Genomic DNA, 22,150 nt, shown 5'->3' with positions numbered 1-22,150 from the left:
TGCCCAAACACATAGTTAGAGACAGGCCCCGCTCCAAAGCAACAGAAAAGTCAGAATCGCTCTCCTTGCTTTACAAGTGGGGAACTGAAGCACTGAGAGACTGAATGACTTGCCCAGGGTTTGTGTAGCAAAGCTGGGAATTGAACCCACATCTGTATTCTAGTCAAGGGCCTTAATCCTGAGGCCATCTACATCTCTAGGTTTGTGTTTTTTTTGTTTACTTGATTCCCTCAGTCTCCTCCCCCCAGAACACATGTAGCCATCTCTTGATCTCTTCCCTGCTCTTTCCTTGAGTCAATTCATGGAGGTAGCTCCTGAGAGGTGGTGTTACCCTTTGGATGCAGGACTTCTGCATTTCTTTCCCTATTTACTCCTAAACCCCCTCCCCCCCCCCTCGTGTTTACATCATGGTCCCTAAGTTCTGAACTCTTTCCCAGTGTATGGGAGCAGGTATCCATGTAAATCCTGCTTTTGCCCATTTTGAAAATCTACTCTGAGGTCTCCAGAGAGCCTGCCTCTGCCTTTCTGCATAACTTGGGTCCCAGGCCATGCAGACTGGGCTGACCCTCATCCCATCCAGAGCTCCTGGCAAGTCCAGGGCTTTTAGATTCTTCAGGGCTAGCTTTTGCTCTGATCTCCTCTATACCCTCACCAGGGCAAATCGTATCCTGCCTGTGGCACAGCAAAAGGATGTGCCAGAGGTGTCTGAGTAGCAGAGAGGCAGTCCTGTTTCAGGTACTCTTCCAACAGTTTCTCACTCCATTTGCACATCTTCCTACTCTGCTTCTGTGGGCTGCGTTAGGACGGATGGTCCCAGCCATGTTCCCCTTTGCATGCATAGTGATGTGTGACCGGCGAGACCTGGATCTGAGCTGTCAAAGGGGTGGACAGTCTCTCCAGGGGAAGTCTGGAAAGGTATAACAACTGCTTGGTCTGGCCCTGGCGGCCGTTGATTTTAAACCCATTGTGCAAGGTGCTGTCAAACAGTGAACAAAAAGACAGACTTAGTGCTGATTAGAAACTATTTGCAGGTATCTTCTATTTCCCTTGCTGCTGTCATTTGCTCTGGATTAGACTTTTGTACTCTGTCTTACCTCTTGTGTCTTAACCAATCACTATCTCTTCCCTTCTTGGGTAGCAGTCAGCACTCCTGTTTATTGGGCCTAAGAGCCTCTGGCAATAAAAATTAGAGTGTTAGGAGGTACAGAGGATAAAATAGAACCCCAAGAGACAAAAATATGCCTCTATGCTAATTTACCTTTATTTATCAGCAAACCCCTTCAGACCATCCCCCACATAATCTACAAACTATTGAGTTGGTTGGGGAAATCGCAGGATATCAATGGCTTGGCACAAGTCGGAGGCACTCGGTATCTCTAGAAGGGTGCATGATGCCACCATCTTGGGTAACACTTTTTGCTGGCAGCAGGTGCAAGTCAGGTACTTGGGAGTCCTCTTTCCTAGGAACATAAAAGAAATAACCAAAATGCATCTCAATCCCTTGATCACACAGCTGATTTTGGAAATTGTAGCCCTGCTCCCACTAGCATCCGTCCTGAACTCGGACTTCTCCTGTTTCCCCGAGGAGAAATCAGTCACTGTTGTGGCCGCAAGGAAAGCCAGGTATCTGGTTGCTTCTAAGTTTAGATGTCCTCCTTGCTTACATTCAGCCTTCAATTTGAGGGAACGGCAACATTTTAATGGCCCATCGACTTGTTCTGGGCTGGATTACGAAAGGGATCTTGAGCACATAACTGAACATTATTCCTTTGTGCCTTTTCCTCTCCTTAGGGAGAAATGTTGGAAGAAAACAAGAACAAGAGTTCTCCGTTTCCCTTACCCACGTTCAGTGGAATCAGATTTGGTCTGATGTGCAGCTTTGTTCCCTTGATTTGGGGTTAAGATTGATCCAGCAGAGGAATATGCTCTAGACTCCATAGCAACTTTTCAGATCCAGAGCAGCCAGGTCTGACACATTCTAGGGCTTCAATGTGGCAGGCACTAACTTATACCACATGCTATGGACTTGCCCTGCTATCTGGTTTTTCTGGACAGAGGCAACTATTTGGGCCTATTGCTTTCTTTCCATTAAGGCTGAACAGCAGGCTGGCCATTCCCTCCTAGGCCTACCCAATCCATCTTGGAAACTGAAATCCTTCGAAAAAACTTGGGGTGGGTAGGCCTCTGATCAGAGAAGCCAAACATCTAATTCTGCAGTGGCGGAGGTCCAAAGTGCACCCAACTGTTGAAGAAAGGTACTCTGACTTGGTGAGCCTGATGGCAAAGGAACAAATAACATTTTGCAATAAAACAAGCAAGATACCTTTACAGATAAATGGCCCCTGTTTCTGGAAGTACTGGAATAATCAACTTGCTTCTTGAGTAATCCTTTTATTGTTGTGCTCCCCAAGACCCTAACTCCTTTCCATCTCTCAGTGTATCCCTTCCCTCCCTCCTCTGTGCCGTATCATTCCTCTCCTAGCCTCGTTCACTTACCTTTCAGGCTTTTCTTTTGATCCTTTTCTTTCTCTTCTGCGTCTCTTTCTCTGAAAGGGAATCATTCTGATGATCGATTTATGATCTTACTTTACAAAGAACCCCAACCCAGGGCTGAATAACAAAATGACCATTGCCACATAATTGTGCAGGCAAATTTCTTTAGCCAGTCAAAGATTGTTTTTGTTATATTACTCTTTGCCCTTAATAATGAAGTAGTTTGGGTCTTACCTAGACTGTTATGAAGTCTGATATCGATTCTCTGCTCCACGTTGGAGAGACCTTTCTCCTTTTTGCTATTTTTATTTGTCATAATCACACACCCAAACATGGCAAGGGCCCACAACCAATACTTCAGCTATTTCCCTCACAGTCCTGCTCTCCTCGGGACTCCGCTAACATGGAAGGAAAGTCGGCAAAAAACTGAAATGACTCACCTCCTTCCCTTGCAATGCAGCAGGCAGCCAGGTGGGGCACTACAGAGCTGCTGTAGCAGAGTTGAGACAGTTGCTGCTCAGATTGCGCCCACAGCACTCCAGAACCATTTGGGGGCTGCCAGGGAGATGGCTGGAGGCGGTTGGGGAGGCATTCCCCCCTCTTTCCTCCTCATAGTAGAGGGGCTGATTCATATCCTGTACGAGGAGCACATTTTCAGTTCATAAGTAGCTAGATTCTCCTATTCTAGGTACACGCTGTCTTCTAAACATCATCTCCCTCGAGCCATGATGTAGAGCCTAGATGGCCAGTGGTTGGACACCATGTTGTCCGAGACATGGGGTAGGGGCAGTGCCTCTTCCCTGCACCTGTAAAGTACCGGTCATGTTTGCAGGGCTCCGTAAATACCAGCTCTCCCTCTCCACAGGTGAACCTGGTGCTGAACGAAGGGAAGTCCTTGGGCCTCATGATTCGAGGAGGAGCAGAATATGCGCTGGGCATTTACATCACCGGGGTGGATAAGGGCTCGGAAGCGGAAAGCACCGGCCTGAAGGTGAGACGCAAGCGCTGAAGTGGGGGGTAGGTTTGGGGCTCACCTGGGAGTTGGGAATGCATTTAGAAAGCAGGCTCTCAAGTCGATGTGAGTCTCCGCACTCGTTCTGCTGACACAATAACCCAGCCGCTGCACTGGGCCTCTAGGAGTCCACCTAAGCAATCCCTCTAGTGCTGGGTATTGCTCCTGCTGAACGGATGAATGGTTACAGGATGATTTTTTACACTGGGCTGTTAAAAACAGTCTGCAAGAGCTGCCACAGCAGGGGAGAGATGGGGGCAGGGGCACGGTACACAATGGACGCAGCCCCTCCGGAGCAGGCGGCACCTGCCATTCTGCACTAGTGCACTACCCGTGCGATCTTGTTTCTCATCCGAATGGAAGTCTGTCCACCAGGAGCTAGGCTGGGGTCTGGAGGGAAAAGCAAGTGTCACTCTGCCGTCTCCCCGTGCTACAAGAGAAGAGACTTTTTTCTATTAAAGTGACTGGGCTTGTTGTCCCCACCCCCGCAGTGCATCTTTCTCATTCCAACCTGATCAGAGAAACCTGTCATTGCTAGCCACTTGGAGCTGCAGTTTTGATCTCCTTCCTCTCAGTACTTCCCTGGGAGTCTGCATTAGCTGCAGTGATGCCAGGGGGAGGGGGACTGCACTTACAGTAGCAGCAGCTGGCACGACACTATGTCTGTGTTGGTTTCCTTCCACTCCGGTGACATTCGCAAGAGTGATCTCCATTAACGATTGGCACCGTAGGTGGCAAACACAGGGCTAAGCCTTTGCGCGGCTGCAGGCAGCCTAAATTGATGCGACTTGCCTCTGCTTCTGGCCGCTTGCGCATCGCCATATTCAGTTCCTACTGGTAGGACCAGCTAGGCTGACTAGATAGCAAGGGTGAAAAATCGGGACGGGGGTGGGGGGTAATAGGTGCCTATGTGAGAAAAAGACCCAAAAATCGTGACTGTCCCTGTAAAATCGGAACATCTGGTCACCCTGGGACCAATGCCTGCTTCGGGGTTGTCTCGGAGATACAGAGACTGAGAGGATCTGCTACAGCACCTCCCATGGCATTCTCTCTGCAACTGGGTTGCCCTCGTGGCCAGGGTTTGGTGCACGGTCACTGCTGAGGTAGCATAAGGCAAGGCCTTTTTTCTGCTTGGTTCAAGGGACTCCCTGAGCCCAGTCCTTAGCAAGGAGAGAGGTCTCGGCAAGGGAAATGCAGGAGCTCAGCAGGTGGCTCAGGCTTTGATGGCAGATGCGATAGATAATGATTTAATATCAGACAGGAAAATTGTAAAGGATTTGTTAAGAGACACATTGAACTCTGGAATAGTCTGTAGCTCCTCTGATTGGGAACTTGTTTCAGAAGCAGGTTTTACAGGCTGTAATTTCTCGCTGTGCTGCTCAAAACAACCCAGTTCTGTTTGGCCTTTCTCGAAATGGCCTTTCTCCTCAGGGTCACAACTTTGTGCTCTTCATCTCCATTTTGGTGCTATTCAGCAGCGACTGAGGGTAAGGTGGTGTGGGGGGTTCCCCTATTGCTTCAGTGTAGGACTAGTGGGTAACAAACTCCTTGTGATCAGCTGTTTATGTTCCCTCAAGACATTGACAAAGGCCTGAATTATCAGGGATTGAGGTGTAATCCACCTTGATCCCACTGCCTGTGTGATGGGCTGGCAAATTACTCCCACTACCCCACTGCTAAACTTTCTGCAGCAGAGCACTCATCCCACATCCTCCCGGCACTGCCCTTCTGATACTACTGCAGCGTGTGCTAAATTACCTGAGACTAGAAGCTGGAGACGAAGGATGGGCCAAGGGTTAGGGGGGCTCATTTGGGTGATCCAGGTTCAATTCCTGCTCTGCCACAGACTTTCTGCTTGACCTTGGGCAAGTCATTCAATTTGTTGGTGCCTCAGTTTCCTTTCTGCACACTGGGGATGATCACACTGCCCTGCTGCACAGGGTATTGTGCAGATAAACCCATTAAAGATTGTGAAGTGCTCCAATAATGCCATGCTGGGGGCCAGGTAGGTACCTTACATAGACTGTGAGCTAATCTTCCTTTAGTCTTTCTGCTCCCAGCTGTCCCTACAAACCTCCAGCATTGAACCATCCCCATTCTATTCAGTTATTATACCACCCTTGTCACATGGCCTCTGGGATTGTGGGCTTCTCCCTTTGGAACCACTCTGCCTACATGACAGATCTTTTAAAACAGCCGTTCTTTGAGATAACAGCACAACCCTGACCCTGCGGAGACATTGACACTTCCCCTAGTTCATGTAGATGAGGGGCAGCAGGAACGGTGCTCCATGGCAGCTGAAATCTCAGGGCAGCAACTTTACCCCATTCATATTTACCGTGGCACAGCAGCTGCATTTTTTCCCGCAATGTAAAAAGAAAACAGACGTGCCACCTTTGGACATAATGCAAGTCACTGGGCTGAGGTGAGATCAAACCTATGTGTTCCCAGCACCGACCTGTCAGGCTCCTGCTTGTAAACACTGCAAGATTAATGGCAGGAGAGGGAGGGGAACTGGTTTCCATTCCCTGAGATTATTTTCATAATCGATGCCTCGATGTTCCACCAAGCTCCCCCAAACACCCCCCATCACCACCCAGAGAAAATTGCTGCTTTCCTAGCTCAGCCAGGAGGCCAGAGCAGCTAATGGAACATCTGGGCCAAGGGAAATACGTATAGGAAAAAATAATAGTTGCCATACCAAGAATACAGCCTTCTATTATCACTCTCTCTGATTATTTCCATTTATAATACACAGCATCTCTCTCCACCTATCATTTCATCTCCCAGGCAGTGGAGGGAAGGAATTAATTGGAGAAGCTTCTATAAAAATGCACCATCTAATTCTGTGTTATTTTCTTCCACATTGACCAGGTGAGGATTAAGAGGTGGCAGCGTTTTCTAGGCAAGGCTTCATGCGGCGAGCATTGTTTTTACATTACATCTCTGCTTATTGATTCTTTATGCCTTGCGCCTCGCTGTGCTGTTTTCCTGTAAGTGGTTTGCACGTGCCAGGAGCCTGACGCTTTGCTGAACACCAAGTTCTGCATGTTTGTGTCTAGTTCCTTCTCCCTCATTTGCATACACTGCAAGCTGTAAATTTGGGAATATTTGGTGGAGGGAGGAACAGAAAGGGGCCTCTGGCTTCTTGTTATCCACATAGGATGATGATACTTAGACTAAAGAATGCACGTGCACACTCCCTAAGCTAATACGGGCAGAGGCACAGAGAGACATGATTCTAAGATGCGGAAAGAAACTGAAGTTAAACAAGTTCTTCCAAGTAACGGGTTATACCAGGCAAATAGAAAGACTTCCATTCCCTAGGGGCATGATCCAACATCTGCTAGAGCTGATGGAAAGACTCCTATTGATTTCAATTGGCATTGGATAAGGTCCTAAATTACAGGATATCTCTATGCATATTAAACTATGTTATCTGCCCTCGGCTATATTTAATATGGTGAATGATAATTTTATAAGTGGATTATTAACTCCAGTCCTATTAAGTGTTCACCCAAGGAGCCAGCAAATATCAGGGACAAGTCACTTACAGACCAATAGTATTTGGTGAAAAGCAGCCAATGGAGACAATAAACAAATGAGGAGAGCACAAATAGGGGTTTAAAGGTGTAAATTTCAGCTCCCGTGGCCGGATTTTTCAAAGGAGCTGAACACTGCCTGAGCCGCCAAGAGACCCAGTGGGTATTGTGCTTTCTTAGTCTTGACAGCATCATCCTTAGCCTCTCTGTGCTTCGGGTACCCCCAAAGCTCAATACTATGCACTCACAGGGGCAAAGGGTTTGTTAAGGGCTTCCTAATCCTTACATGGATAATGCAAAGCATTCGGTGAAAGCTCACTCCCAGCTAATTAAAATCCTACTGCAAATCAGAAGTACTAGCCTCAGAACATTAGAATACCCGAGCCGTGAAACAGAGAGCTCTTCAGCTGTTAAGAAAACAGCCTTGATTGTTATAAATGGTCAACATTGAAATATTTATACCCAACGTCATATTTTGTTTATTTTGTCATGAAACTTTTGACACATTTTTCTGAACCTGCCTCAATAAGTTTCTTTAATGAAAAATCCAGGATAATGGTTAACCCTATGTGACTGGTTGGATCACAGAACCCCCCCTTGGGAGCTGCCACCTGATGTGCCAAGATTACCTCTGCCTGTGCTTTCCCTGCCAGCTCGGGGCCCCAGCACCCTGTCTTGCTGAGCCAGACACTCCCATCTGCTCCAACACAGACCCAGGGTCTGAATTACCTGCCCCAAAACTGCAGGTTTACCTGAAAGCAGTGTACAGAAGTGTTCTTGTCTTTAACACTCAGATGTCCAACTCCCAATGGGGTCTAAACCCAAATAAATCCGTTTTACCCTGTATAAAGCTTATGCAGGGTAAACTCATAAATTGTTCGCCCTCTATAACACTGATAGAGAGATATGCACAGCTGTTTGCCCTCCCAAGTATTAACACATACTCTGAGTTAATTAATAAGTAAAAAGTGATTGTATTAAATACAGAAAGTAGGATTTAAGTGGTTCCAAGTAGTAACAGAAAGAACAAAGTCACTCACCAAGAAAAATAAAATAAAACACGCAAATCTATGTTTAATCAAACGGTATACAGATAATCTCACCCTCAGAGATGCTTCAGTAAGCTTTTTCCGCAGACTGGACACCTTCCAGGCCTGGGCACAATTCTTTCCCCTGGTACAGCTCTTGTTCCAGCTCAGGTGGTAGCTAGAGGATTCCTCATGATGGTGCCTCTCCCCTCTTTGTTCTGTTCCACCCCTTTATGTATCTTTTGCATAAGGGAGGAATCCTTTGTCCCTCTTTGGATTCCCACCCGCTCCTTCTCAATGAAGGCATCAGGTTAAAAATGGATTCCAGTTCAGGTGACATGATCACATGTCACTGTAAGACTTCAAGCCTTCATTCCTCCCAGCCTGACCCACAGGAAGGCCTGACTGCAAACAGAGCCATCCACAGTCAATTGTCCTGGTCGATGGGAGCCATCAAGATTCCAAACGACCATTAATGGCCCACACTTTGCATAATTACAATAGGCCCTCAGAGTAATATTTCATATTTCTAGTTTCAGATACAAGAGTGATATGTTTATACAAATAGGATGACCACACCTAGTAGATTATAAGCTTTATAATGATACTTTACAAGAGACCTCTTGCATGAAGTATATTCAAGTTACATTAAATTCACTCATTAGCATTTTTTTATAAAATCATATAGACTGAAACGTCACAGCCTAACTCTGAGAATCCTGTAAATAATTCCTTTCCCATCCAGGTAGACTGCCCCTCCTTAGTGATTCCTTTGCCTCGCTAGATCGAGTTAGCTCTCCTAACCTTACTTCATAAATCAGTCCCTCCAGCCCCCGATCACTTTTCCTGCTTTCTGAACTCCGGTCATCTCCTAGTAACGTGGCACCCAGCAGAGACCGTAATATTCCAGGTGTGATTGGTCAGCAGCTGCATATAGAGGCTAATCACAGCTCAGTGAAGTGAACGGAAAGCTTCTCACTGGACCAGGCCCATAGAGAGGGGCCATGACCTCCCTGCTATGTCATGTGATGCCTTTACATGTGCCAGATGACACGTGCATTGATCTCATTTGCTATCCACCATCACTCTAGGTCTGTTCAATATTCCTACCTCCCAGCGGACATCTCTTTATATATTAGATCACATTCTCCAAGCTGATTCTTTTTTCTCTTTTTTCTTTTCTGACCATGTTTTGAATCTCTCTAGGTCTTTGTATTAGTTCTCTATCCTGGCTGGGGTTTGCAACCCCTTCTAGTTTAATAGATATTAATGTCATTTCACCTTCATCTTCTGGTATATTGATGATGTTAAATGAGGTCAGTCCTAACACTAACCCCTGTAGCATCCCATTAGCCACCTTGCTCCCAAATCAATTAAATGCTAGTTAGCATTACCTTTCCGTTTCAAGGCTTTTCGCTCATATTCAGTCCTCCCCAAGCCAGTTTGAATTAATTTTTCAAGGTGCAGTGTCCAATTCTTTACTGAAATCCATCTATATTCCATCCACTGCACCTCCCTTCATCTAGTCCAGGGGTAGGCAACCTATGGCACACGTGCCGAAGTCTGCACACGAGCTGATTTTCAGTGGCACTCACACTGCCCAGATCCTGGCCACAATTCTAGGTGGGGGCTCTGCATTTTAATTTAATTTTAAATGAAACTTCTTAAACATTTTAAGAAACTTATTTATTTTACATCCAACAATAGTTTAGTTCTATATTATAGATCTATAGAAAGAGACCGTCTAAAAACATTAAAATGTATGACTGGCATGCGAAACCTTAAATCAAGAGTGAATAAATGAAGACTCGGCACAGCACTTCTGAAAGGTTGCTGACCCCTGATCTAGTCATCTTGCAGTTCTTTCCAAACAAGCCACCAAGATTGTCCAGCAAGATTTGCTCTTTATAAACTCACCTTGCTGGTTCCATTGCCCTCTATGAATAGTGCTCAGCACCAATATTTTGGGGCAGATTTTCAAAAGTGCTCAGCTCCCAGCAGTTCCCATTGTTGACACCCAATGTCATGAGCCCTTTGAAAATCTGTCCAACAATGTCCGGCGCAGTGATTTTTCTCTCTGAATCCTTCTCTTATTTCTGCCTTTATTCCCCTTACTGGAGCTAGAGTTACAGCACAGTTATTAACAGGTGTGTTGTAAACAAGACACGAGAAGTCATTCTTCCGCTCTACTCTGCGCTGGTTAGGCCTCAACTGGAGTATTGTGTCCAGTTCTGGGCACCGCATTTCAAGAAAGATGTGGAGAAATTGGAGAGGGTCCAGAGAAGAGCAACAAGAATGATTAAAGGTCTTGAGAACATGACCTATGAAGGAAGGCTGAAAGAATTGGGTTTATTTAGTTTGGAAAAGAGAAGACTGAGAGGGGACATGATAGCAGTTTTCAGGTATCTAAAAGGGTGTCATCAGGAGGAGGGAGAAAACTTGTTCACCTTAGCCTCTAATGATAGAACAAGAAGCAATGGGCTTAAACTGCAGCAAGGGAGATTTAGGTTGGACATTAGGAAAAAGTTCCTAACTGTCAGGGTAGTTAAACACTGGAATAAATTGCCTAGGGAGGTTGTGGAATCTCCATCTCTGGAGATGTTTAAGAGTAGGTTAAATAAATGTCTATCAGGGATGGTCTAGACAGTATTTGGTCCTGCCATGAGGGCAGGGGACTAGACTCGATGACCTCTCGAGGTCCCTTCCAGTCCTAGAGTCTATGAGTCTATGAGGATCAATTTTAAAAAACCAGTCCAAACCTGGCACTACATTTTCTCTTCACTAGTCATCAGCTGTCCTTGGTTTATGAAAAATGGTTATTGCTGTTAATTAGTAAAATCCCTGGCAAGAATGTATATAACGTAGGCTGACTAATTTGTGTATGCCCAGTTTTTCCAAGAATTCCATCATTTGCTTTTCATCAGTAACTATTGTACAGGCTCTGTAACTGATAGGTGTATTTTGCCTGTAGTTTCTCTTCTCTTATTATTATTCCAGTAGCACTTACAGGCCGTAATGGAGATTGGGGCCTCATGATGGTAGGCACTATGCAAAACACATAGTAAGAAACAGTTTCTGCCCTGAGTATTTTATAAGCTAAATAGCCAAAGGACAAGCAGGAGGTGAAACAGGTTGCTGATAGATGACATGACCTGTCAAAGATTACACAGCAGATCAGTGGCAGAGACCACAAGAGTCTAGGTCTTTTGAGTCCAAATTAGCGTCCTTTCTGCTGGACCACACACAAAGCAGCACCGGAAACTGCTGGCTAAGACAGTCTTCTCCTGTCACCCTAAGGCACTGTTATAACAGCACAAACTGATTGTGCTGCACCCCACCACAGGCGTCTGCTCCGGCACCTGTAATGGCAGATCTAATCATGGCGCTGGGTCTCCTTCATTTCCTTTGTCTGCTCCCCTCCCTAGACTCCTTATTATGGAAAGGGCTTGCTGGTGTTTTGAACCTCTATGAAATAGTTATGACGACTCATTAAAACTGCATGTCTGTCTTGTACAAGAAAAAAAGAAAATTTAATACTTGATATGAAAAACTATTAAAGATTCATAATTGCAATAAAACTCCTCGATAGAACTTGAATTTTCACCATTTTAGTACTGGAGTGCTGTAGACACTCCTTATTTTAACAGCAAAACTCCATTCCAGTATGGATTGCTCAGTGCATTAAAGGGGCCCAGGAGATGATGCTCATTACACATTTAATTCAAAGTTTCTTCACCCCAATGTCTTACCCGGTTAGGGCTGTTGTGTAATTTACCCTAGTTGTTTCTATGGTGGTTAGGAATTTTCTGAACGCTGGTTTAAAGCCAATGGTGTGTGAAGGGAATTTATGCTGATTTGTGAATTCTGCTTTCTGAGAACATCAGAACTCATGCATTTGTGAGTTAAACTCACGCTAACAAAGTAGCAGAGAATCCTGTGGCACCTTATAGACTAACAGAGGTTTTGGAGCGTGAGCTTTTGTGGGTGAATACCCACTTCGTCAGACGCAGGTAGTGAAATATCCAGGGGCAGGTATATATATGCTAGCAAGGCAAGCTAGAGATAAACGAGGTAGTTCATCAGGGAGGGTGAGGCCCTGTTCTAGCAGTAGAGGTGTGAAAACCAAGGGAGGAGAAACTGGTTCTGTAATTGGCAAGCCATTCACAGTCTTTGTTTAGGGTATTCACCCACGAAAGCTCACGCTCCAAAACCTCTGTTAGTCTATAAGGTGCCACAGGATTCTCTGCTGCTTTCACAGATCCAGACTAACACGGCTACCCCTCTGATAGCTAACAAAGTAGTGGGGCTACCAAGTTTGCTGTCTGCCTGGCCCCATCTGCAGCTCTTTCTCCAGTTTGCCTGGTTTCTGTGTCTCACCAGCTTAGACACATTCAGCTTGATCTGCTTCCAGAGCCAGCGTAGAAACTCAGCACCTGATCCTGGAGCACCTTCCACTGGGGAAAACTGAGGCAGGAACAGAGCAACTTTGAGCAGGGTGAATGATTGTTATGAGCTTCTTGCTCCAAACCCTGTGCTGCTGTTCCCAGGCGAGGCAGCAAGGAGCCATGCAGAAATGTGGGGAACTGGGATTCCAGGCCACCAGTCACCAGGTCCGTTTTGTATCGCTGCCTTTCAGAGGCTTTGTTACAACTATTGGCTTTCTTCTTCCCCTTGTGCTGCTAGCACCGATGCCCTAGTGGGCTCAGCTCAGTGACAAAGGGGACTGGGAGGTAGGAGACCTGAGTTCTATTTCAGACTCCTCATAGACTTAAGGTCAGAAGGGACCATTATGATCATCTAGTCTGACGTCCTGCACAACACAGGCCACAGAATGTCACCCACCCACTCCTGTATCAAACCCCTAACCTATATCTGAGTTACTGAAGTCCTCAAATTGTGGCTTAAAGACTTCTGGGTGCAGAGAATCTTCCAGCAAGTGACCCATGTCCCACTCCTGGTGTGGTCTGGAGTGAGTCTCTGGCCTCATCTGCACCAGTCCTTTCTTCTGAGCAGCTCCATAGCTGGTGGGGCTGCTACCACACAGGGCATCAGCTGCTACTGGTGTTTCACCACCGTCCTGTTAGCCAGTATTATAAAATGAACCAGGATGCTTATGCTGAGCTAGAAGCCAAACTCCCTGCATGCTTTTGCATTTCTGTTAAGCTTTATTGTGGAAATTTACCAAGGAGTTAAATTGTTCAAGGCTGGGTTTTTTTGTACGTGTATGTGGGATCCTCTCCCGAGCATTATATATGAATGTTGCTAGGCACTGGAGTACAAAACAGTAGTTCACTTTATGGGTCTAATGCTATTCGTACTTTATAGTCTACTGGCACCCGGAATGGTATTGTATGGAACGCAGAGGCGAAAAAGGGAGCGAGATATATTAATCTCTTGCTTGTCGTAAACACAGCACCCTGTACAAATAACTCAAATGAAGTTCATCCTTTGGAGCAGACACAGATTGAAAACTGCTTCCCGGGGCTGGGGAAAATATTAACACTTTCTGCGGTCAGTAAAGCAGATTGATCTTAGCTTATCTGGCATTTCGTTAATCAATAAGCTAACCCTAACGATCGTCTTCACAGCCATGAGCTCAGTGATGGGAGATTCTTGCTGCCTGGGGTTAATGATGATGCTTCTTGTCAAAGCACTTTGAGCTCCTTCCAGGCAAGATGCAGGAGGAGGTGGTATTCAGAAGCGGGGAATGATCCAGCCAAGAGGAGCAGCTGCATCGGTCTTTGCTGACTGAGCCCTTGTTGTGGGTGCTGTTACAGTCTGACTCTTAATGGCTGGAAAATGCCATTTTTACATGGGCTGCGTGAATGAGATTTGGGTTACTGCACCGGACTTGTTTGCTAGAGAGAGACAATAGTCAGATGCCCTCTGCTGCAATGGCACATGATGGGGTAGTTTTGCAGAGATGGGAGAGGCAGAATCTGTCTCCAACTCACCTGCCATTATATAGAATTCAGGAAACGTTGGGCCTGATTCTCAGCTCATGCTGGCGTTACCCCAGTTTAACTCTGACTCCAGGAGAGTTGCACGTAGGAGGAGACTGAGGCTCTATATCTGTAGCAGACACTGGACACTTATGGAATAACCAGCTCACAAGGAAAGTTTCTGCCTTACCCCCATCAGACACTGGTTTGTTCATGACCTGAAGCATGAGGGCTTATATCCCTTACAGATTTTGTTCTATTCCAGTTTTAACTATAGAAGGGGAGGCACTGTTGTCTACTGGTTAGAGTCCTGGCCTGGGAATTGGGAGACATGAGTTCTATTCCTGGCTCTGATACTGGCCTGCTGACCTTAGGAAATTACTTCACTTCCCTGTGCCTCAGTTTCCCATCTGTAAAGTGAGGATTATGATTCTGACCTTTGTAAAGCACTTGGAGATCTACTCATGAAAAACTCAGGGACTTATTTTATATGGATATAAAATAATTTATATCTACAGATCTCAATGCACTTTACCAAGGAACTCAGTATCTTTATCCCCATTTTACAGAGGAGAAAACTGAAGCATAGAGGTGAGGTGACTTGTTCAAGGTCACGCAGTAGGCCAAGCACAGAGCTCAGAATATAACGTTACAGTACTGTGCCTTTAGCTCTTATAAATGCCTTTTTTAGCATCCGTGCTAACTTGCGGCACAGAGTTCCACAGATCGTGCACAGAGTCCCAGTTGAGTTCCTCTGATCAGTTTAGAATGTGCTGCCTTTCCATTTAATTGAATGCCCTTTGCTCTCTTCTTGTGACAGAGGGTAAGTGAGAAGCACCTGACTCATCTTCTCGATCTCATTCAGTATTTTGGATACTTCTGCCACCTCCCCTCTCCTATGTCTGCTCTCTAAATGTGACAGTCGTAACCTTTTTCATCTGTCCTTTCCTGGAAGCCTTTCTGTGATGCTAATCGTCTTTGTTGCCCTCCTCTGGAACGTTTTCTATTTCTGCTGGTATCCTTTCTGAGACGAGAGTGACCACAGTTGAAGGTGTGCTCAGGGTGAAGGCATAGAATTGATCCGTAGAATCACAGAATATCAGGGTTGGAAGGGACTCAGGAGGTCATCTAGTCCAACCCCCTGCTCAAAGCAGGACCAATTCCCAACTAAATCATCCCAGCCAGGGCTTTGTCAAGCCTGACCTTAAAAACCCCTAAGGAAGGAGATTCCACCACCTCCCTAGGTAACCCATTCCAGTGCTTCACTACCCTCCTAGTGAAAAAGTTTTTTCTAATATCCAACCTGTAGAACAGTTTGGGGGTTGTTCTGTATGGTTGGCTTTACACAAAATCTTGTTCCTTTTTTTTTTTTTAACCACCGCTGCATATTGAGCAGATGTTTGTTGAACTGTCCACCACGCTGCCTAGGTTTTTTTCCTGACCATCAATGTACATGTGTTGTTCCTTCCGATGTGTGTGACCTTACACCACTCTACAAATAATGTTACCTGCACTGTGTTGCCCAGTCAGTCCCCCAACTTTGTTAGTCCTTCTTGTTGTCCTTGAATCTGAATAATTTTGTCATCCACAAATCTTGCCTCTCCTCAGGTGCCTCCTCACATGATGCAAGTTTCATTTCCTGACGCTTTTATGCTTAATCCTCCATTGCAGCCACCTCGTTATGTGCATGTACTAATATTGGTATGATTTCCATGTCACTTTTGGAGATCTCAAGGGCTCAAACGAGTCCTGGTTTATCAGGCAGAGAGCAAGTCATTAGTTAGAACTCTCCTTTGTGGGATGGGGATTTCATGCCAGAGGAACCCAGATCACTTTGTAAATTGTACACAGGGGTCAGTTCACCTACCACGGACATCCAGCCATGTCTGGGGTGGAACAGCACTTCCATATGGATCAGAGCAATGCTGTGGAAGCACAACCAGGGTGGAGCTTCCGTGCAACAGAGAGACAAGCCAGAAGAGTCCACCAGCCCTTTATTTCAGTTTTACTGCTTCTGCATCTACCACACCCAGATCCAGCCCTCTGCACTTCCTAGTATGATCCATTACCAAATCTCTTAAAAGTATGGTCTAGTGGTTCTCAAACTTTTGTACTGGTGACCCCTTTCACACAACAAGCCTCTGAGTGTGACCACCCGCCTCATAAATTAAAACCACTTTTTTGTACATTTAAGTATCAGAGGGGTAGCCGTGTTAGTCTGGATCTGTAAAAGCAGCAGAGAATCCTGTGGCACCTTATAGACTAACAGACGTTTTGGAGCGTGAGCTTTCGTGGGTGAATACCCACTTCTTCAGACGCAGTAGTGGAAACTTCCAGGGGCAGGTAATATATGCTAGCAAGCACACTAGAGAACGAGGTTAGTTCATCAGGGAGGGTGAGGCCCTGTTCTAGCAGTAGAGGTGAAAGCCAAGGGAGGAAAACTGGTTCTGTAATGGCAGCCTTCAGTCTTTGGTTTAGTCCAGAGCTGATGGTGTCAATTTGGCAGTGAACTGAAGCTAGCATTTTCTCTTGAAAGTCTGGTCCTGAAGTTTTTTTGCTGCAGGATGGCACCTTAAGGTCCTGCTTATGTGGCCAGGGAAGGTTGAAGAGTGCTGCTCCTACACGGTTTGGATTTGCCATCCTGACATCTGATTGTGTCCATTTATCCTTTTCCGTAGTGACTGTTTCCAGTCTGGCGATGTAGCATAGCAGAGGGGCATTGCTGGCATGTGATGGTATATTACAACATTGGTGACGTGCGGGGGGTGAATGACCGTGATGGTGTGCTGATCTGGTTAGGTCCTGTGATGGTGTCGCGGTGTAGATATGTGGGCGAGAGTGGCATCGAGGTTTTGGTTGCATGGATTGGTCCTGAAGCTAGAGTACTAATGTACGGGGTGCAGTTGCTGGTGAGAAGACGTTTCAGGTGGCAGGCGTCTGTGGGCAAGGATCGGCCTGCCACCACGACCCGTGAAAGTGTGGGATCATTGTCCAGGATGGGTTTGTAGATTCCCTGATGATGCGTTGGAGGGGTTTTAAGCTTGGGGCTGTATGTGATGGCCAGTGGACGTCCTTGTTGGTTTCTTTCTTGGGTTGTCTTTGCAGTAGGAGGCTTCTGGGTACACGTCTGGCTCTGTTTGATCTGTTTCCTAATTTCCTCGTGCGGTATTGTAGTTTTGAAAATGCTTGTGGAGATTTGTAGGTGTTGTCTGTCTGAGGGTTAGCAGAGACGGTTGTACCTCAGTGCTTGGCTGTAGACAATGGATCGTGTGATGTGCCCGGATATGAAGCTGGAGGCATGAAGGTAGGTCGTAGCGGTCGGTAGGTTTCGATATAGGGTGGTGTTAATGTGACATCACTTATTTGCACCGTGGTGTCTAGAAAGTGGACCTCCGGTGTAATGGTCCAGGCTGAGGTGATGGTGGGGTGGAAGTTGTTGAATCGTGGTGGAATTTTTCTAAGTTCCTTCCATGGGTCCAGATGATGAAGATGTCATCAATGTAGCGTAGGTAGAGAAGGGGCGTGAGTGGACGAGAGCTGAGGAAGCGTTGTTCCAGGTCAGCCATAAAAATATTGGCGTATTGTGGGCCATGCGGGTGCCCATAGCAGTGCCACTGATCTGGATGATATATTGTCATCAAACTTGAAATAGTTGTGTGTGAGGATGAAGCACAGAGCTCAGCAGCCAGTTGTGCTGTGGCATCATCAGGGAATTGTTCCTACAGCTTGTATTCGACTGTGTGTGGATGTTTGTGAGAGAGCCTCTACATCCATGGTGGCTAGGATGGTGTTTCTGGGAGGTGACAATGCGGTTGTTGTTTCCTCAGGAAATCAGTGGTGTCACGGAGAATAACTGGGAGTGCTGGTGGCATAGGGTCTGAGTAGAGAGCTCACATACAGACAGTCCTTCAGTGAGAGTGCCAATGCCGAGATGATGGGCGCCAGTATTTCCGGGTTTGTGGATCTTGGGTAGTAGATAGAATAACCTCTGGTCGTGGCTCTAAGGGTATGCTATTTGTTCTGGTGTAGTGTAGGGAGTGTCCTGAGTAGATGGTCCAGTTTCTTAGTGTATTCCTCAGTGGGATCTGAGGGAAGTGGCCTGTAGAATTTGGTATTGGAGTTGTCTGGCGGCCTCCTTTTGGTAGTCAGACCTGTCATGATACAACAGCAGCCTCCTTATCAGCCTCTTTGATGATAATGTCAGGGTGGTTCTGAGGCCAGTGGATGGCATTGCGTTCTGCACGACTAGGTATGAGGCAAGCGGTGTTGTTTTTCCACGATTTCGCCTGTGCACATCGGCGGAGCATTCAATGATAGGTCCAGACGGTCATTTCGACCCTAAGGAGGAGTCCATTGGGAGTCTTCTTCTGTGCTTTGTGGGTGGGTACCTGTTGTATCAGTGCACTGTTCAGTGTTTGTCCTGGAAGTATTCTTTGAGTCGCAGATGGCGAAAGTAGGCTTCCAGATCGCCCACAGACTGTATCATGTTGGTGGGGGTGGCAGGGCAGAAAGAGAGTCCCCGAGAATAGGACAAGACTTTTCTTCTGGGCTGATGTGTAGTTGGATAGATTGACCGATATGGCTGGGTGGGTTAGGGGTACCACGGTGGTGGCCCCATGTGTCAGTAGGAAGTTTAGACAGCTTACAGTCCTTTTTCTTTTGTAGAGAGGTGAAGTGAGGGTAGAACTCCTGTCTTATTTTAGTGAAGTCCGTTTTTTTGGAAGTTTGGTTATTATGAAGGTCTCCAGGTTGGAGAGCTCTTTTTTTATGTTTCCTGTTTGCTTGTATAGGATGCTGACTCAAGTGGTTCTGTTTGCTTTAACAGTGAGGCATAATCTCTCACTGGTGTTCTGTGTAGTATGTAGATAGCAGTGGATTTTTTACTTTATCCATTTGGTATATGTCATCGTTGTGCATTGGAAGGGAGATGATATCTGTCTGTATTTGTGCAAGTTTCTTCATGAGGTTGATGGATCTTACAGGCCATTCCTTCTAGATCCACTGAGGAATACACTAAGAAAGGACCTCTACTCAGGACACTCCCTACACTAACACTGGAACAAATCAACATACCCTTAGAGCCGACCAGATTATTCTCCTCACTACCAAGATCCACAACCCGGAAAGCCTGGACGCCCCATCATCTCGGGCATTGGCACTCACTGAAGGACTGTCTGGATATGTGGCTCTCTACTCAGACCCTATGCCACCAGCACTCCCAGTTATCTCCGTGACACCACCGATTCCTGAGGAAACTACAACGCATTGGTCACCTTCCAGAAAACACCATCCTAGCACACATGGATTAGAGGCTCTCTACACAAACCCACACAAGATGGAATACAAGCTGTTAGGAACAGTATCCCTATGATGCCAACAGCCACAACTGGCTGCTGAGCTCTGTGCCTTCATCCTCACACACAACTATTTCAAGTTTGATGACAATATATACCTCCAGATCAGTGGCACTGCTATGGGCACCCGCATGGCCCCACAATACGCCAATATTTTTATGGCTGACCTGGAACAACGCTTCTCAGCTCTCGTCCACCACGCCCCTTCTCTACCTACGCTACATTGATGACATCTTCATCATCTGGACCATGGGAAGGAGACTCTAGAAAATTCCAACCACGATTCAACAACTTCCACCCACCATCAACCTCAGCCTGGACCAATCTACACGGGAGGTCCACTTTCTAGACACCACGGTGCAAATAAGTGCTGGTCACATTAACACCACCCTTATCGAAAACCTACCGACCGCTACGCCTACCTTCATGCCTCCAGCTGTCATCCCGGGCACATCACACGATCCATTGTCTACAGCCAAGCACTGAGTACAACCGCATCTGCTCATAACCCCTCAGACAGAGACCAACCAAATTCTCCACCAAGCATTTTTCAAAACTACAATACCCGCACGAGGAATTAGGAAACAGAATCAACAGAGCCAGACGTGTACCAGAGCCTCCTACTGCAAGACAAACCCAAGAAAGAAACCAACAGGACTCCACTGGCCACATCATCAGCCCCAGCTAAACCCCTCCAACGCATCATCAGGGATCTACAACCCATCCTGGACAATGATCCCACACTTTCACGGGTCGTGGGTGGCAGGCCGATCCTTGCCCACAGACAGCCTGCCAACCTGAAACTATTCTCACCAGCACATTGCACACCGTACCATAGTAACTCTAGCTCAGGAACCAACATGCAACAAACCTGATGCCAATCTGCCCACATATCTACACCAGCGACACATCACAGGACCTAACCAGATCAGCCACACCATCACGGTTCATTTCACCTGCACGTCCACCAATGTATATACGCCAATCAATGCCAGCAATGCCCCTCTGCTATGTACATCGGCCAGACTGGACAGTCACTACGGAAAAGGATATGGACACAAATCAGATGTCAGGAATGGCAATATACAAAAAACCTGTAGAGAGCACTTCAACCCCTGGCCACACTATAGCAGACCTTAAGAGTGGCCATCCTGCCAGCAAAAAAACTTCAGGACCAGACTTCAAAGAGAAACTGCTGAGCTTCAGTATTCTGCAAATTGACACCATCAGCTCTGGACTAAACAAAGACTGTGAATGGCTTGCCAATTACAGAACCATTTCTCCCTCTGGCTTTCAACCACCTCTACTCTGCTAAACAGGGCCTCACACCTCCCTGATTGAACAACCTAAGTTATCTCTAGCTTGCTTGCTAGCATATATATACCTGCCCCTGGAAGTTTCCACTACCTGCGTCTGAAGAAGTGGGTATTCACCCACGAAAGCTCACGCTCCAAAACGTCTGTTAGTCTATAAGGTGCCACAGGATTCTCTGCTGCTTGTACATTTAACACCATTCTAAATGCTGGAGGCAAAGCAGGGTTTGGGGTGGAGGCTGACAGCTTGCGACCCCCCACATAATAACCTCTCGACCCTCTGAGGGGTCCCGACCCCCAGTTTGAGAACCCCTAGTATAGTCCATTACACATAGAGAATTTGGGATAGGGAGAGGTGCGAGCTAGTCCTCTGGCCCTCTAGCACGTTTCTCTGTGTGGAACATGTGCGCCTCGCCTGGGAGCAGCGTTGGGAAGGAAAGCGGACTGAGCTTGTGAGCCAGACCCTAGAACCCAGCTAACCAAGGAGTCTCTTCTGTGCCTGCTGCCATTCAAATCCATTTTGTGGAATTTCTCAATAGCCGGCACCAGGAGGGGAAAACAATCACAGCAGCTGGCTGGCATTAGGCAGTGCAATTAAAGGAGCTGTGTGCATCTTTAGGGGCTCAGCAGGAGATTATGGCACCAGGATAACAAAAGCAGACAAGAGCAAGTGTCTCTGTTGCCAGCGTGCACTGTGACCAAATTATCTAACCCTTTCAGAGCACAACCAGCCCCCTCAAACCCTTCATGGCAGGCTGAAATCTTCATGTTTGGAGAGTAGAGACTGGCCTTGATCCACTATTGCCCAATGAGAGACCTTTCAAGGTCAAGACTGCAATATTTTCTGGTGCCCCGTGGCGTATGGTAATTGGCAGCTCCCCGCCTGCCTGACACACGCAGTAATGAATGCAATAATAATGGGTAGCATATTTTCCTGGTGGACTTCACCAAGTAGCATGAACATTGTTCTGAAGAGAGGCCGGGCCGGTGGTTAGGATGCTAGTCGTAGGCTTGGCAAACCCGAGTTTAATTCTTGGGCAAGGCACTTAGTCTCTCTGTGTCTCAGCCACCCATCGTTTAAAGGAGGGTGCTGACACTGTCATACCTCAAGGGTTGGGTGAAGCTCAGATCACAGTGGCAGTGTAAGCCGACTGATCATTATCCTCACACCCCGTGGCACGGATGTTAAATGACTTTTGCAAGCTAGTCAGTGTCAGGAAAAGAACCTAGGTCTCCTGATGCTTTATCCTTGACACACACAGCCAAATTCTGCTCCCTGTCGCATTGAAATCAATGGAATTACAGCAGTAAAACTCATGGGCGGCGTGTGAACCCCCTGTTCGGGGAGGCTAGCCCCCATCCCGCCTCTTCCACCCAAGGCTGTGCCCCTCTCTTGCAGGCTGGACTGCCAGCACAGCCCCAAACCCAGCTGGCACCTGGAGCAGTCCCGAACCCTGTCCAGGCAG

At 46.7% G+C, this 22,150-nt stretch overlaps 1 protein-coding gene across 2 annotated transcripts in view; it reads left to right on the top strand.

Moving 5' to 3' along the window:
- WHRN (whirlin) overlaps positions 1-22,150 on the top strand; it is a 110,361-nt gene that overhangs the window by 44,484 nt on the left and 43,727 nt on the right. For both annotated transcript variants that reach the window (XM_032797897.2, XM_032797896.2), the window contains exon 3: positions 3,359-3,484. In XM_032797897.2, the coding sequence (XP_032653788.1) occupies positions 3,359-3,484 (126 nt within the window). The remainder of the gene's footprint in view (positions 1-3,358; positions 3,485-22,150) is intronic.

Source organism: Chelonoidis abingdonii, chromosome 24 (assembly GCF_003597395.2).
Source record: "Chelonoidis abingdonii isolate Lonesome George chromosome 24, CheloAbing_2.0, whole genome shotgun sequence".
Taxonomy (NCBI): domain Eukaryota; kingdom Metazoa; phylum Chordata; order Testudines; family Testudinidae; genus Chelonoidis; species Chelonoidis abingdonii.
The sequence above is the reverse complement of the archived record's forward strand: the minus strand, read 5'-3'. Positions and strand labels throughout refer to the sequence as shown.